The sequence below is a fragment of the Neoarius graeffei genome, chromosome 5 (assembly GCF_027579695.1).
Source record: "Neoarius graeffei isolate fNeoGra1 chromosome 5, fNeoGra1.pri, whole genome shotgun sequence".
Taxonomy (NCBI): Eukaryota; Metazoa; Chordata; class Actinopteri; order Siluriformes; family Ariidae; genus Neoarius; species Neoarius graeffei.
In genome coordinates, this window is record NC_083573.1 from 28,256,382 (window position 1) to 28,273,158 (window position 16,777).

Here is a 16,777-nt window from a genome sequence, read left to right on the forward strand (position 1 = left end):
GGTTTAGTTCTTAAAGGCTCAAATTAGACAGTGGGGGAAGAGACGTGATGATTCACATGGTGTACAAATTTTCCGATGAATTAGGCTGTCACCAATTTATCAAATGGTTACAGCACCTGACGTGTTTCTCCTGTGTAACCTGCTTCCTGTAAATCACCTGACTAATTGGATACTTCATCTGATGCACTTCTTTATTTCTGTCACAAGCTGACCGCACAAAGTAAGTTCAGAGCAAGGGACTCTATATCATAAAATGTATAATCTCAGTTAGAAAAAGTAGGTCAATTTAAAAAATAAATAAACAAACATGTAAAGAATATTTTATATACCAAGTTTAAAATTTTACTCAACAATATGATATAATTTTTTAATAATATTTTTCTTTTATGAAAGCAGCAGTATGACATAATATCACAATGCATGGAGGAAAATGTTCAAGCAGATGCTATGTTAACTGAATGTTTATCTGTAGTATTTCAGTTTTACACAGTTATTTTTCAAATATTGATTTCATTTTGTTTCTGTGATCTAGTTTAAATAAAACATCAACTGAGTCCAATTTTAATGTATAAATAATATAAATAAATGTTTAATGTATAAATAATAAAATATATTATTTGAGCTTTAATGTCAATGAATCATCATCATCTATAATTTGTAGCTACAACCAGGATCGCATCATTTGCTTTGGTCTGTTGCAGTAGATCTCGTTATCTCATTCGACTTAATATAACTTATCAATGGGGCCATTAGCTGAACATAGAGTTTCAGACAGCCAGGGGAAAATCCCAATTCTTAAATAATAATCAGTTGCAATGGAAATTTTACTTTCCAGTTTTCTGAACAGAGACCTGAGATCAAGTGACCAAGGAGCATCAAAAGCAAACACCGATATCTCTCTGCATTCTTTGAATTAACGTGGGTTCCTAAGCTGCCTGTCTGGTCTTTCAGATATTTCAGATTGCAATGTCATTACACATTATACTGTACAATCATGCACTAAAAAGTTTCAGGAAGTTCTCATTTCTTATTCTTTCAATGGAAAGTCATAGCTATGCACATTAAGCTGCCTGTCTGGTCTTTCAGGTATTTCAGATTGCAATGCCACTACACATTATACTGTACAATCATGCACTAAAAAGTTTCAGGAAGTTCTCATTTCTTATTCTTTCAGTGGAAAGTCATAGCTATGCACAACCTATGCAAATTGTCCACAAATGTGTGTTTTCTTTATTCAACTGATGCACAAGCTATAAATCAGTTGCAATCTCCTTTTCCTTTATGGAATTTTATGCCATGAAAACTACACAATTTTCAGGGTGAGATCATTTTCCCAACTTTGGTGTAGTGGTTCGCACTGTCGCCTCACAACAAGAAGATTCTGGGTTCGATCTCAGCAGCTGAGAGGGACCTTCCTGTGTGGAGTTTGCATGTTCTCCCTGTGTCTGCATGGGTTTACTGCAGGTGCTGCGGTTTCCCCCACAGTCAAAAGACATGCGGTCAGGTTAACATGGGGTGGCCTTGGGTTTAAGTGCCCTTGAGCAAGGCACCTACTCCCTAATTGCTCCCCAGGCACCATAGCACCCTAGAGCTGCCCACTACTCTGGGTGTGTGTGTGTGTGTGTGTGTGTGTGCGTGTGTGCTCATTGCTCATCTGTGTGTACGCATGTGTGTGTTCACTGCTTCAATTGGGTGAAAATGTAGAGAGGAATTTAATTGTGCTTAAGTGTACGTGTGATATATAAAGTTGTTCTTAACAGATGTGATTAACTTGTGTACAATATCTTCACCATGTACAATAATTCCTGTAGCTTTAACAAACACCTCATTTGATAATTTTTTGCATACAGTATGTTTCCCTTTTTTCTTTCCTTTGTACCTCCATATGAAATAATTAAAATAGGAGCTGTTTGATCCTTGCTATCAACATACATTGCTTACAATGGAGAGAAATATTATGAAATAGCTTGAATTTTAATTGTGCATTTTATTTACAGAAGTTCAATAATTAATCATGATGTCACAAGGACAAGCAAGTCTCCATTTTGTCACCTGGAACACATGTGGTATCAGAAGCCCACCTCAAATGTTTTCAGATGTGTTAAGCAGTCTCCGTAATCTTCAGGCTGATATTGCCTTTCCAAGTGACACGTGTTGGACCAAAGTTTTACCAAATCTTGATTGGAAAGTCTACTTCACTGTACTCCACTATACTCCACTCTTTTTGTGGAAAACTTCAACCACCAATGCACTTGCAGTAGATGAGTGGTTTAAATGCAGTGAACAAATGTGGAAAAGTGCCCATCACTTTTTAGAACACGTGGCTCAAAGAAACAAGCACTTCACTGACCATCACAGAGGGGAAAACCCCCAGGTGATTCAGTTTGGCTATCTGCCAAGGACATTAGGAATATGCAGTTGTAAGAAAGTCAGTGCCAAATATATGGGCTTTTTCAAGGTACTTCAGTGTGTCAACAATGTTACATACAAGCTGGACCTGCCCAAGCACAGTAGACTCTCACCCACATTGGATGTCTCATGCCTGAAACCTGCCATCCCAGGTCCCCTAACTGCTAATGTTCCCTCCACCACACCTCCTGCATCCCTTTCCATCGACGGTCGACCATCGTACATCGTCCATGCCATATTGAACTCTTGCCACAAGGAGGGTAAGCTGGAGTACCTGGCCGATTCGGAGGGTTGTGGCCTCAAGGAATGTTGGTGGGTCCCTGCGCAGGCCATCTTGGGCCCACTCAAGAATTTCACGCTCAACATCCTGAAAATCCAGATCTGTGCCCCTGGGCACGCCCAAGTAAAAGTATCACCACCAGAGTGATCTCCTCAAGAGGTGGATTCTGTCATGTCTGCACCTACTTGCACTCAAATCTCCAAGAATTCACAGTGGCCTACATACATAGCTACCCAGGGCTACAACTCCCACACACATGGCTCACTGTCACTCTGCCAGTCACCTCTTTTCTGATATCACACATCTGTTCACCATTATAGCCACAGACTATTTAAAGACTGCACATATTTCCAAACCTTACAAAGTAAGCACCTAGTAACTGTTGTTCTGATTTTACCAAGCCTTTGGATTTTGCACTTTTGTCATTGCCACTGATATCCTGTTTGTGCCTTGCCTGAATGGTGCCTGCCCATCAATTCTGCCTTTGTCTCAAGTTTTGAATTTGTCTGCCTGATTACCTGAATAAACTCTTAAACGCTCTTATATCCATCTGCCGCCTGATTACCTGAAATGGAGTCTGTGTCAGCTCGAGCGCAAACTGTCATTAAAGCAACAAAGGGACAGACCAAATGAAACTCTGAAGTTCATGAAAATATTTCTAAGATTCTTCTTTTCACTCAAGTTGTTGCTGAGGATATCATTTGTTATGAAAACCCTTGTGTAATTTGATAAATTACTTAAAGTTGCTTTTTCTTTCCTCTTACATTTTTAGGTAGGCACTAAATAATTATCACTTTTGTATAATAATGATCACCACTTTCTTTAGGCGTATCTCATGTACCAGACACTTGCGCAATAGTTGCAATAGTGACATGCTTTCACATTTCCTATAAATAGTACAACATAGTACAACTTGTTTGTGTTTTTGAGTTCTGCCATCAGCTGAGTGCATAAGGTAAGTCGTGAACAAGGGAATCTATACAATAACATTGATCATATTTACTGAAATAGAAGAATGTTTATATTATAAATTAAGAAATTGAAACACACGCACACGCATGCACACTTATGATTCAAAATAGTAGTTCATAAATCACAGAGAAACAACCAGGGTAGGAAAGTAAATATAACTTGTTACTTTTTAGTTTTTAAGCAAATTGTATTTGAACAGGATGTTCATGTATTTCAGTTTTACAGAAGTACTTCACAAATATTGATTTGTTACTTTTAGTTTGAAATTTTAATTTATGTTGAAATTTATTTTTTCAGTGAATCATAGCCTGTTCATTCTTAACTACAATCATGATAACCTTTTTTCTTTTTTTTCTTGTAGTAATTCTCATATTTTAATAGCGTTAAGTTAAATTATCAGTCAAGTCATTAGCCTAGGGCAGTCAGGCAAAAGTTACAATTGGGAAGCAAAATCACTTACAGTGAACATTTTTATTTCACAGTTGCCAAATCGGAACTAAGATCAAGTGATCAACCCGCAACAAAAGTGAGTTGCCTGTCTGGATTTTTTAAGGTAGGGCTCAGAGGAAAGAGAGATGGCAATACGTGACATGACCCATTCTACTGTAGACTAAGGGTGTGTTCACACTTGGACCAGATACTTGAGTCTACACCTAGGACTGATTCTGGGTCAGTTTAAGGAGGGGCTCGTGATCCCCAGATTTGTTCCACATTGAATGATTACTTCCAAACTATCAATTACCCAATTCCATGTCACTTTTGTGAAAGCGGGTTTCCAGAATGATAAGCAGTAATGGCAGTTTCTTCTTTTTAAAACTTGTTTGTAAAGTTCATTAATTTCTTGTTTTAAGGGTCATTTGCAGTCCAAGAAGTAAGAAGCCTGTCTGATTTGCCATACTATTGTAACTTTTTATTCTTTTTACACACTTTTTTGCTTTACCTTGACACTTAAACATGGCAATAAAATAACTCATTGGCATTTTTTTGTGACTATATTTGGCACTACAGGGATCCTGTGCTCTAAAACTGGCAGTATGTGCTGGCTATAATCACCTCATCTCCGAACATTTCTTTAGCTCCTACAGAATTCTTATCAAACCCAAATAGCTGGGTTCCCTCATTAGCTTTCTAGACATGTTACCACAACTCCCTCACTGCCCACGATTGTTCTGTTCCTCAGTATGGCACTAGCCTCCCAGCAGAGGTGGAAAAACTGGATTGACAAAGTAAAAGTCCTGCTTAGGTTTTCCTTCTGCCTGTGCTCTCAACACAGGTGATTTCACCAATTAGCTCATCAACCTGGCTTAGGGGATGTGGTAATTAGGATCAGCTGGTTCATTGAATTGGCTGGAGCAAAAATGTGGCAGGGTTTTTACTTTCTGCACCCGGGTTTTTCCACCTCTGCCTCCCAGTCCACTGCCACATGTTAATGCCCTTAGGGTAGTCAAGTGGTTTTCCCTCACTATATCATACTGTGTACACTGCTGAGTTTGTGAAATTTGCTGGACTGAGTATTCATACAGAGGCTAGATTTGGGTTTCCTTCATGTTTGTTTATTTATTTTCAGTGGGGTCTTTCCTGGTAGTGCATCTGAATTACAAAGATTTAAGTAGAGGGCCTGTGGCTAACCTTGTTGCTACTAGCTTGGTGAGATGCTGCTTGTAGATTTATTATTTACAAAAGACTGGACTTGAAGCTGAGTTCTCAGCTTCAGTTGGTGATTAATTTAGTTTTCGCATCCCCTGGCTTCCAACACTTAGTTGGCCTGTGACTTTATTCGACTAGGCTGCATATAACTAGCCTAACGATGGAATAGGGTTGAACCTATATATTCTCTGATAGTCCTTTATTATCTGTGTTTTTATTTAATGTTACTTTCTTGGCCCACTTCCCATTTTTTACAACTTTTTTTGAGGCTGAGCAACCCCAGCATGAAAAAAAAAGAAAGAAAAAAATAAGCCATAAGAAATGGTCATTTAAATGTTTAATCCCTTCACTGTTACTACCTGTGTATATCACCTACTGTATCATCGATCACTGAGGTGATTCATTTAGCTTTCTCATCACCTGCCATGTGACAAATAGTGCAGGCTAAAAATATGGTAAAACCAGAAACTAACAGCACCAAATGTACTGTTCTGATCAGCCCTGAGCTCAGGGAATTTCAGTGTCTCACAGTGTAAAGATTATATTGAGAACATTTTAAGGAGGTTAAAATGACAAAATGCCTGTGGTGTACACCTTAGCTAACCTGATGGAATGTGAACAGCCTGGCTGCATGCTTGCCAATATTTATATGTAACAAATTTTAAAACATGCTGCAAAAAATTATATCATTTATTTTATGAAAGAATTTTTTCCCATAAAAGCAGAAGTCAAACACAACACACAATGTGGAGGACAATATTTTAAGCAAATTACATGTGAACTGGACATACAGTATGTAGGGGAGAGCAGGGAGACTTGGGACAAGTTTTCAGCTTTTGTAGATTGTGTGAAATGCCCTGCAGGTAGCATCACATTCATATTGATTTAGAGAGTATTTACTGTACCCTCTTGCTGCAACATTAGTTTTTCGGCTTGTCACATATACATACACATATATATATATATATATATATATATATATATATATATATATATATATATTCAGGCTTCACTTTTTCTGTCTTTTTTTTTTTTTGCAGAGGGACATGAGACATAGAGGGGAGATATAGGACATTATGTTGGGAGACTTGAGACAAAGTGAGGAGACATGGACCAAAAATAAAATACCTAGGCCTACATGTTTACTTTTGATTGATTATCAAAACTTGTGTATGACCTGTATGAACACAATGCTGGTACAGTGATTAAAAAAAAAAAGCCAGTTTACCCAAAACCTGATGAGACAAAACATTTCCATTCTCAAGAAGGAATGAAATAAGCTTAGCCCTCATGCAGATATACTCCCACATTAACAAAAGTGTTGAAGCCATTTTATATTCATGCACCACAAGAAAAAAAAAACGCTTAAACGTTTTTACCCCAGAACTGAATAAATATTATACATGGTGACTCGAAGCTAAATACTTTTATCCTAACAAATCCCAAATCCACCAGCTTATGTTACACCATAGAGTCGAGGTGGAGGCGAAGCAAAATAGAAAATACAAATTTTGATTGACAAAAATATTGAACTGTACAAACCTTGCATAAATATGACCTAAAACATCAGATTTTCACACAAGTCCTAAAAGTAGATAAAGAGAACCCAGTGAAACAAATGAGACAAAAACATTATACTTGGTCATTTATTTATTTATTGAGGAAAATTATCCAATATTACATATCTGTGAGTGGCAAAAGTATGCGAACCTTTGCTTTCAGTATCTGGTGTGACCCCCTTGTGCAGCAATAACTGCAACTAAACATTTCTGGTAACTGTTGATCAGTCCTGCACACTGGCTTGGAGGAATTTTAGCCCATTCCTCCATACAGAACAGCTTCAACTCTGGGATATTGGATGGTTTCCTCACATGAACTGCTCGCTTCAGGTCCTTCCACAGAATTTTGATTGGATTAAGGTCAGGACTTTGACTTGGCCATTCCAAAACATTAACTTTATTCTTCTTTAACCATTCTTTGGTTGAACGACTTGTGTGCTTAGGGTCGTTGCATGACCCACCTTCTCTTGAGATTCAGTTCATGGACAGATGTCCTGACATTTTCCTTTAGAATTCGCAGGTATAATTCAGAATTCATTGTTCCATCAATGATGGCAAGCCGTCCTGGCCCAGATGCAGCAAAACAGGCCCAAACCATGATACTACCACCAGCATGTTTCACAAATGGGATAAGGTTCTTATGCTGGAATGCAGTGTTTTCCTTTCTCCAAACATAACACTTCTCATTTAAACCAAAAAGTTATATTTTTGTCTCATCCATCCTCAAAACATTTTTCCAATAGCCTTCTGGCTTGTCCATGTGATCTTTAGCAAACTGCAGACGAACAGTGATGTTCTTTTTGGAGAGCAGTGGCTTTCTCCTTGCAACCCTGCCATGCACACCATTGTTGTTCAGTGTTCTCCTGATGGTGGACTCCTGAACATTAACAGTGTGAGAGAAGCCTTCAGTTGCAAGACGTTATCCTTTGTGACCTCACCAACTATTACACGCTTTGCTCTTGGAGTGATCTTTGTTGGTCGACCACTCCTGGGGAGGGTAACAATGGTCTTGAATTTCCTCCATTTGTACACAATCTGTCTGACTGTGGATTGGTGGAGTCCAAACTCTTTAGAGATGGTTTTGTAACTTTTTCCAGCCTGATGAGCATCAACATCGTTTTTTCTGAGGTCCTCAGAAATCTCCTTTGTTCATGCCATGATACACTTCCACAAACATGTGCTGTGAAGATCAGACTTTGATAGACCCCTGTTCTTTAAATAAAACAGGGTGCCCACTCACACCTGATTGTCATCCCATTGATTGAAAACACCTGACTTGAATTTCACCTCCAAATTAACTGCTAATCCTAGAGGTTCACATACTTTTGCCACTCACAGATATGTGATATAGAGATCTTGCATGTGACGTCACAGCCGATCCAGGTTGTGACAGACGCCATCGTGTCGGTCAAACGCCATATTCCGCCTTCTACTTCTGGTTCTGCTTTTACTTCTACCTTTTCTTCTGGAAAACCCTACTATATACAATTCTACTACAACGGCTGCGGCTACAAGCTCTCCCTACCTGTGCACGTTTTTTATGTTTTTTGTGTGTATTTTTGCGTGTTGTTCGTCTGTACCGGACTTCAATATCCACTACAACCGTATGGACTTACTGGACATTGGTTTCCAGCAGAAAATGACGGTTTGTAGCGATTTCCATCGCATGCACAACATTCCGGACGAGAAAAAAAAAAAAAAAACATTCCGGACGAGATAGCGGGGTCTCCGTGGATTGTTATTGGAAGCAAAGCGAAGGAGGCGCCGGGAGCAAAAGCGAGGCTGCAGAGCCGGCCTGTTGACTAAACTCAGAAAACAGCCACTCAAACCTCCACTGCCAAGCCTCTACCTCTCCAACGCCAGATCCATGTAAACAAGACGGACGATTTGGAATTACCTTATTCTATTCTATTCTATAATCGGCTGGTCAGTGCTATACTCAATACTTAAGTAACTTACCCATCCAATGAGGATTGTTATTTTCTTGTTACAAGATGCCACATCTGAGTCGCTGACAAATCCTGAATTTCTGTAGAGATAACTGTCCAGAGATTTATAAGCACGCAGTGCTTCACCACTGAACAGCGAGGGAAAGTTAATGAGGTAATTATACACGTCCGGGTATTCCGCTGGCAGTTCAAAATCCGGTCGTGAAAACTCCGTCCGGAAAGCCATAAGGGTCACAAATCTGTAGATCGTTTATTTTAGACATATATCTAGTTATCTGTTCATTAGAAAAATGAGCCGTGTAGTCCGTCGGTTGAAATTGATCCATTCTGTACACGAGTGCAGCAGTATTCAGCAGTGTTTTTGACCGACAAGATGGGGGTTGTGTACTTTCCGGTCACGTGACTGCAAGATCTCTATTGGATCATTTTCCTCAATAAATGACCAAGTATAATATTTTTGTCTCATTTGTTTAACTGGGTTCTCTTTATCTACTTTTAGGACTTGTGTGAAAATCTGATTGTTTTAGGTCATATTTATGCAGAAATATAGAAAATTCTAAAGGGTTCACAAACTTTCAAGCACCACTGTACAAACCGTCCAAAGTCTCCCCATCCCAAGTCTCCCTACTCCCCTATTTGAGTTTTACATAAATATTTCTAAAAAAAAATTTCAGTTGTGATTGATGTAGTTTTAAATAAGGAACATCATCCTAGCACAACTTGGTGCTTGTGCTTTATTTACTACTTGATTTTTACAACAAAACACATATTAATTTCTAACTAACATGATATGTTGCTTGTTTTGGTTTCTTGCAGTAGATCTAAACATCCCAAATGACATAATATAAAGATCAGTGGGGCCATTACCTTAACATAAATATTATGGTGGAAAATTTCAGTTGATAAACAAAATCACTTTCTCATGATCGAAACATTTACATTACAGTTGTCTGACCTGTGAACTGAGATCAAGTGATTAAAGAGCATCAAAAACAAACACTGGTAAATCTTTGTATTTTTTAGATCCAGTGTGGAATCTTAAGTTGCCTGTCTGGTCTTTAAGGTAAGAAATCCACGGAATTATATATATTTTACTCTACACTAATTTGAGAAACAGGATTAGAAATTTCTATTTAAAAAGTAAGAAATGAGAAAGTCAAGAACCGATGCATTTGTCTGCACTTTTCTTTGTTGATATATAAGAAACGAAGCATAACAGTTGCAACGTCTTTTTTATTCATCAAATTATATGCAGTTAAAACTAAAATTTTCCAGGGAAGGTAATTTGCCCACCTGTTATCCAAAACATGTACAGTACATTTTTACTATGTACAATAATTCTTTAAGATATAACAAATTCCATATTTCATGACCCCTTACATATCCATTTCCTTTTTTTTCTTTTCCTGTATTTCTATTATTTGTACCACCAGCTGCTGAGCATAAGGTAAGTTTCTAATGAGGGAACATGGATAATACAGAACTTATTCTGGATTGCTATTCATTGAACCAAGTTATATCTTTCAATTAGAATTACAGTACATCATTCCTCAATTATATACTGCAAGTGAAAAAGGGTAGTGAGCATTTGTTGAAAACTGTATTGAGAACACAATGACAAGAGGATTGTGTTTATACGGTAAAATGACACTCAAAACTTATTCATAAATGTATGGCCTGATATGAAAGAATTACAGTAGGTGCTGTGTGATGCTTGCTAATAAAGATACATAACACACAATTGATAGGAAAACAAAATATTTGTGAGATGTCAATGAGTGATTTTAACTTGTATGTTTTATTAGAATTTGCAGAAGCATAAATAATGACTTCACAAACAGAAACAAGCCTCCGTTTTGTCACCTGGAACATCCGTGGTTTAAAAGGCCCAGGGAAGCTTTCAAAGTTGTTGGAAACCCTCAGCAACCTTCAGGCTGATATTGTCTTTTTACAAGAGACACATGTTGAGCCAGATTATGACCTGAAAAAGAAAGTGGAAGATGAGACTGAAAAAACATGGACGGTCTTCTATACTGTCCACCACCCAGCCAGCAAAGGAGTTGCAATACTGATAAAAAACACCATACCTTTTGAGTACAAACGCCATGATGAGGACTGTAGTGGAGGTTACATTGTGCTCTTCTGTCATCTTCATGGTGAACTGTTCACTCTCGTTAATGTGTACAATCATAAGCATGACAGAACTGTCTTGGGTAGATTGAAAGAATATTTGATGGAAACAGCTGAGGGTGTGCTGGTGGTTGGAGGTGATTTCAACACAGTTTTACATCCCTGCTTTGATCGGAGACCTTCAGCTTTCAATCCGAATAATTCACAGTTGAAATGTTTATTAGAAGACTTCATTGTTTCACTGAATCTCAGAGACACCTGGTCATACTTGCACGCTGCTGATGAAGGTTTTACACGAAGTCAGGGTGAGAGGCAATCCAGGATAGACATGTTTTTTATGCACAGTGACATAGTGGGACGAGTGCGCAGTATCACAGTAGAGCATGATGAAATTTCTGATCATAATCCAGTTCTCCTGGAAGTTGAAGTGCAGCAACAGATAGGAAATACATTTCCTAGCCCCGAGAGGATCTCAGGGGAGATTAGTGGGGCAGAAATCCTGAGTGTCATCAAGAGTTTGCCTGACTCACAAGAACAAAGACCTGATCAAAGGCAAGTGGGCTACTACAAACATTGTCAGTGGCAAATGACAGAAATCTTAAAGACAAAGTATAACATCATGTTAAGGACAAATTGTGTATTTAAAGAATATCATCTTTCAAAAGACAGATTCATCTTCAATGTAGAATATTTGATATTCTCTCAGATTTTGGCCAAGCGCCTTAGTGCATACATTTTCCCTTATAACAAGAAAAAGCAAGAAACTAATCTTGATAAATTTCTCACTGTGACATTCAAGAAAGGCACACAAAAAATCAAATGGTCTTTCCTTGAGACAAGCCTTGAACTGGAAGAAGACTTGAGAAGGAAAATTTTCGGCTCTACCCCACAAGCAAACGTCTGTATTCTGAGATGGCTTCTGCCAGAAGACCAAGACTCTTCAGGGGAACTCAGACTTTTACTGCCTGGCTGTCCACTCACCCGCACTCTCCTTAATTTAGCTCTGAATAAGCTAGATTGGATTCTCAATAGTGAGGAGGAGTGCAGGAGCAGTGTTTGTTTTCAGAGACAGGCTTTGCTCATACATGCACACCAGAGCAAAAAAGAGGAAGTTCCTCGGCTAGTTGAAGATTTTGAGGGAGATTCAGGATTGAAATTTGAAATAAACTTTGTAGAATAGACTGAGATTATTAAAGTGCCCTGTTGTATGTGACAGACAAATTACGTACATTCATGAACTTGCTGTGGTAGGATTACAAAATATCAAGACACAAGCAAGACAAACTATATAATTTTATATTGTCATGCTGATTTTAAAACACTTTTTATTGATGTACAGAGCTACCTTGCTTGTAAATATTTAGAGAATTTTTAAAGTTATCTTAAAATATTATGTATCAGACAGGTTCTTTACAGCATCTGCATTACAAATTGTGAAACAACTTCTCTGTCAGAGGTGCATTTATTTTTTCATGCCTGGCTAAAAATGTATATAACACTGACTTTTTATCTTTAATTGTGATTGCTCTTTGGCTATATTGATTGTCCTTTTGCTCTTATTTAAAGCATTTCTTTATTATTGTATTGACTACTGATTGTAAATATGTTTAATGTAATTTCTGAAGTGTGGTCCATTTTAAAGTGATGATATCATACATCCATATGGTCATTTCTATTGGACATTAAAAGAAAGTAATTTGTAATGCACTTCATTTCAGAAAATCTTAGAGGTCTTCTGTTGGTCTCTTCAGGAGTGACCAATATACCAGCACCCATTAGTAGCACTACCATCACTGGAGCCACAATTAAAATGGAATCAGTAAAATATAAAGGGTTTCAGACGCTATCTACACTTACTTATGTTAAGATGCACTTCATGAGCTGGGATTATTGGAGTAATCTGTACGATGTAGAGATATATTTGTATGCTTAAATTGTATTTCTATTGAAAATGTTTTAATGTTTAACAAGATATAACTCATGTTTCAATTTCTTGTCCAGTTTTGCCAATTTATTATAGCACTGGTACAGTGCTTTTTATCTGACTGCAATCATTATAGATATATAAACAGCAGGGTTCAGCCTTTGTCTTGTCTAATGCTACATTCAGATGCAGTCATGTTTATTGTAATGATGAGGATAGTGTATTTGGGAAAAATCATTTATATGTAATATTTCTTCATAAATAAATGCTGTGTCATGTAAAACCTGTCAGTTATCCTGAGGTCCATACATATTTAGGGGAATAAAATTTAAAAGGAAGTTCTACTTTCCTACCATTTTCATTTAAAAATCATGAACCTATGCAGTTTGTGCTCACCTCCTTTATGCATTAAAGCCTCACTCACAACCCGCCGTACGGGCTACAACAGCTGGTCTTCAGTCAAAAATTTGGCAAAACCGTCCTTGAGACGTGCGCGACACTTGCGTGTGTTCAGCACCGTAGAAGGTCGCAGACTGCCCGTGGAGACTTTTGGTCCTGCACATGCAAATTCTACGGGTCTTGCAGCAAATCAAAAATGCATACACTATGTACGGGACCCGTACTCCTTTTGTACACCTGAACCAAGTTAGCAGCATGGCTAGTAGGGGCTTTTTGCGATGACAGTAAGACGCATGAGTGATGCACGGTCAAATCAAGTCAAGTTTATTTGTATAGCGCTTTTAACAATAAACATTGTCGCAAAGCAGCTTTATACTGTAGAATTTGAACGACTTAAAATATGAGCTAATTTTATCCCTAATCTATCCCCAATGAGCAAGCCTGTGGCGACGGTGGCAAGGAGAAACTCCCTCAGATGACATGGGGAAGAAACCTCAAGCAGAACCAGACTCAAAAGGGAACCCACCCTCATTTAGGCAACAACAGACAACATGACTAACATGAACAGTCCAACATAAAGTCAGCTTCGTTAATGCTATGAACCCCCCCGCCATCGATGGAAACCCGAGCGCAAAACCGTTCATGACAACCGCAGTCCCAAAGTCAGCAAGTCAACTGCAGTCCTAAAGTCAGCAAGTCAACTGCATGGTCATTGTATGAGTGACATGCCTCAGAAGTACTACACAAGTATTCCACACTTGTTATTTGTGCGCCCCGCAAGACAGAAGTACATCTCACAGAGGGTTAGGATTGGATAAGTTATTACTTCTTCCTAATCCTTTCTGAACATTGTTATGTTATTGCCTTGTGGCTACGCTATTCTGTTTGTTTATGATGATGTTTCGATTATTGTATTTTTTATTTAAATTTTTATATCTTCTTTATTGTTCAGAATAAAGTAATCAATCAAAAAAATCAAAAATAAAAAAATCACTTTCTACCTCTAGGTGTGGCATGCACACAGTGCACGCGACCTGCACACAGCACATGCGACCTGCATGCAGGGCACGTGACCTGCACGAGACACGAAGGGCAAGACTCTGGGTATATATACTGGGAGGAACCAAGGAACCAATCATGTTGCATGTAGCATTGTAGAAAGGAAGACCACCTCATTTGCTGTTTTTATTTGTGTATATGGTAATTTACCATGCAAACGTCAAAGAATAAAACATGAGTATAAGAGAATAACGCATTTTATTACATTGTAAAAAAATAGCCCAACAATTTGAGCACTGAAACACACTTTGACTCTGACTCCGAGCTACTGTTCTGCTCCTATTCCTGCTGAGTGGTGGGACAGGGTGTCGGGATGTCCTTGTCCTTATCACTGAGCATGGCACAGTGGCCTGACAGTGATGATGGGATTGCAATGTCCTCACTTCTGGGTGTCGTTAGCTGAAACAGACATGAAAATCAGCATATATAATATTAATTGCATAAGCATATAGATACTGAAATGAATGTTTAAAGCATGTGTATTTACCTGTGAAAATACCTCTGGCGGGATGCTGTGCCTTCTGCCGGCTTGAAGGCATACTTCTCCCTGTCCGTGCAGGGCTCACCGGTGATGCTACCATCATCATCAAATTCTTCCTCCTCCTCCCCCTCTGCTGTTTCAGGCTGGGTTACTTCACTTTTGCTCGCTTCTTCTTGGGTCCCATTTTCTAAACTTTAAACTGAAAATGTTTAAATTTTTTTCATAAACTATCCAGTGTTCTTCAGTCGAAAGACAGATGCATAATGCTGCATACACACCTGTTTTATACCCACTCCTGGCTTGCGTCACATGCAAGTTATGAGTGATTGTAATGTGCTAAATCACATGCATTACACACGCTTCACAAGTGCGGCCCGAACTCGTGGCGCAGGAAACTGGTAAAATGCAAGCCTCACACACTCCACACTCACTGAACACACACTGATCATGTACGTCAGACATACGCTTTCCACGAGCTAACGGCGCAATTTTTCCCACACCTCGAGGAAGTCAGGTGTGCAACCTGTACTTGACAAGTACTTTGCCCGTACTCCTCCCCCAAACTGTACCCCGGGTTCACCACAACCCTGCGGCACAGCTGCGAGCTACCAAACCCTGCGACCCGTGCGTGTCCAAAACACTTACAGCGGGTTGTAAGTGAGGCTTTAGATTTTACGGTGCAAAAGAAAGCTGAAGTCATTTCTTATTTATATTTTTTGCAAATGAATGTAGGCTTTGCTCAGGTAAAGTCTGAATACTTACCTGCATGGAAGCTGGAAGCACTGACTGAAATGAAACTGAAACTGGATATGAGCAGGTGCTGTGTCAGTAGCATCAGTCTATGTCTATTTAGTCTATGTCTACATTACAGCCTTGAAAGGCCGTTTAGCAGCTGCTTACAAATCAACACTGAAAGCTTAACACAAGTCAAGCAAACTATTTTCTTTTCCAAATGGCACTTCCTCTTCCAAACATAATTTTCAGAGACATGAGAATTCTAGAAACAGTTATTAGTTTTATGAAGAGTTTTAAAGTTTATTTCTTAACTGTAATTTAATGTTATATTCTTGATTTCTGTATACTGTTATTGCTATGCTTGCAAATGTAAAAATATTTTAGTTTTTTCTTGGACACAATTATTACTCTGGATATAGAAGACTCTATTCCATGACACATTAAATGATTTAGGCCTTTAGGGGCATCAGCAGCTGTAGTTAGCTGTATGTTGAATGTCAGGGGACGACACATTGCAGGTACGGTAATCTTAGCCCTGTAAAACCTGAACTATCAAATAATTGACAGAAAATTCAAATTTTTTGGAACTGCAGTGTTTATTGGATATACTGAGCAATTCAAAAAAAAAAAATCTGAATAGCACTTTGCAAATATGAGTTTCATTTTGTATCATCCGTGGTACATCCGGATTTTTTTTCTGAAATGTATTGCTGACAGTCTGTTGTTTTCAAGGAAACTAAAACACACAGATCACACCTTCTCAACAGCTCTTTTAAACCTCTTGAACACTGAATTTCCCTCAAAAATTTCCTCAAGTAATTTCAAACTAAGAAAACATTTTTCCACAGTGCACAACGTCATATATTCTGTGTTGGTTTTATCTGTTAATTTTTGTTGGTTCACAGCCTCTTTGCTTTGCATTGTGGTAAGCAAGAAAACAGTTTCTGTCCTTGTTCAAGCAAAGATGAATTTTCCCACAGTACTTATGAGAGAAGCCATGGCCTATGCGAGGCTTGCACCTCTATTGGGTATCCCTTGACGTGAACTCACATCAACGGACACTTTCACAGCATTTTTGTTTTTCAAACAAACAATAAAGAACACAATGTTTTGAAACCCTAAACCTCTGAACTGCCCTGAAAATGTTCAAGAAATTTCAAAATTAGAAAATCACCTTAGAACACTTAGAAAAACTTTTTTTCTTCATTGCATTACAATGCCCCAGACATAATC

At 38.4% G+C, this 16,777-nt stretch overlaps 1 protein-coding gene across 2 annotated transcripts; it reads left to right on the forward strand.

The window, feature by feature from the left end:
• The first annotated feature begins 3,602 nt into the window (after positions 1-3,602).
• On the forward strand, positions 3,603-13,101 carry LOC132885940 (uncharacterized). 2 transcript variants are annotated; one of them, XM_060920473.1, is made up of 5 exons: positions 3,603-3,644; positions 4,144-4,187; positions 9,840-9,879; positions 10,250-10,263; positions 10,622-13,101. In XM_060920473.1, exon 5 carries the CDS (start codon positions 10,642-10,644, stop codon positions 12,124-12,126), a length of 1,485 nt encoding a protein of 494 aa, XP_060776456.1. In that variant the 5' UTR covers positions 3,603-3,644; positions 4,144-4,187; positions 9,840-9,879; positions 10,250-10,263; positions 10,622-10,641; the 3' UTR covers positions 12,127-13,101. The 2 variants fall into 2 exon arrangements, with proteins under 2 accessions (XP_060776456.1, XP_060776455.1); XM_060920472.1 differs by having other exon boundaries at positions 3,613-3,644; positions 4,144-4,214.
• Positions 13,102-16,777: the final 3,676 nt, after the last annotated feature.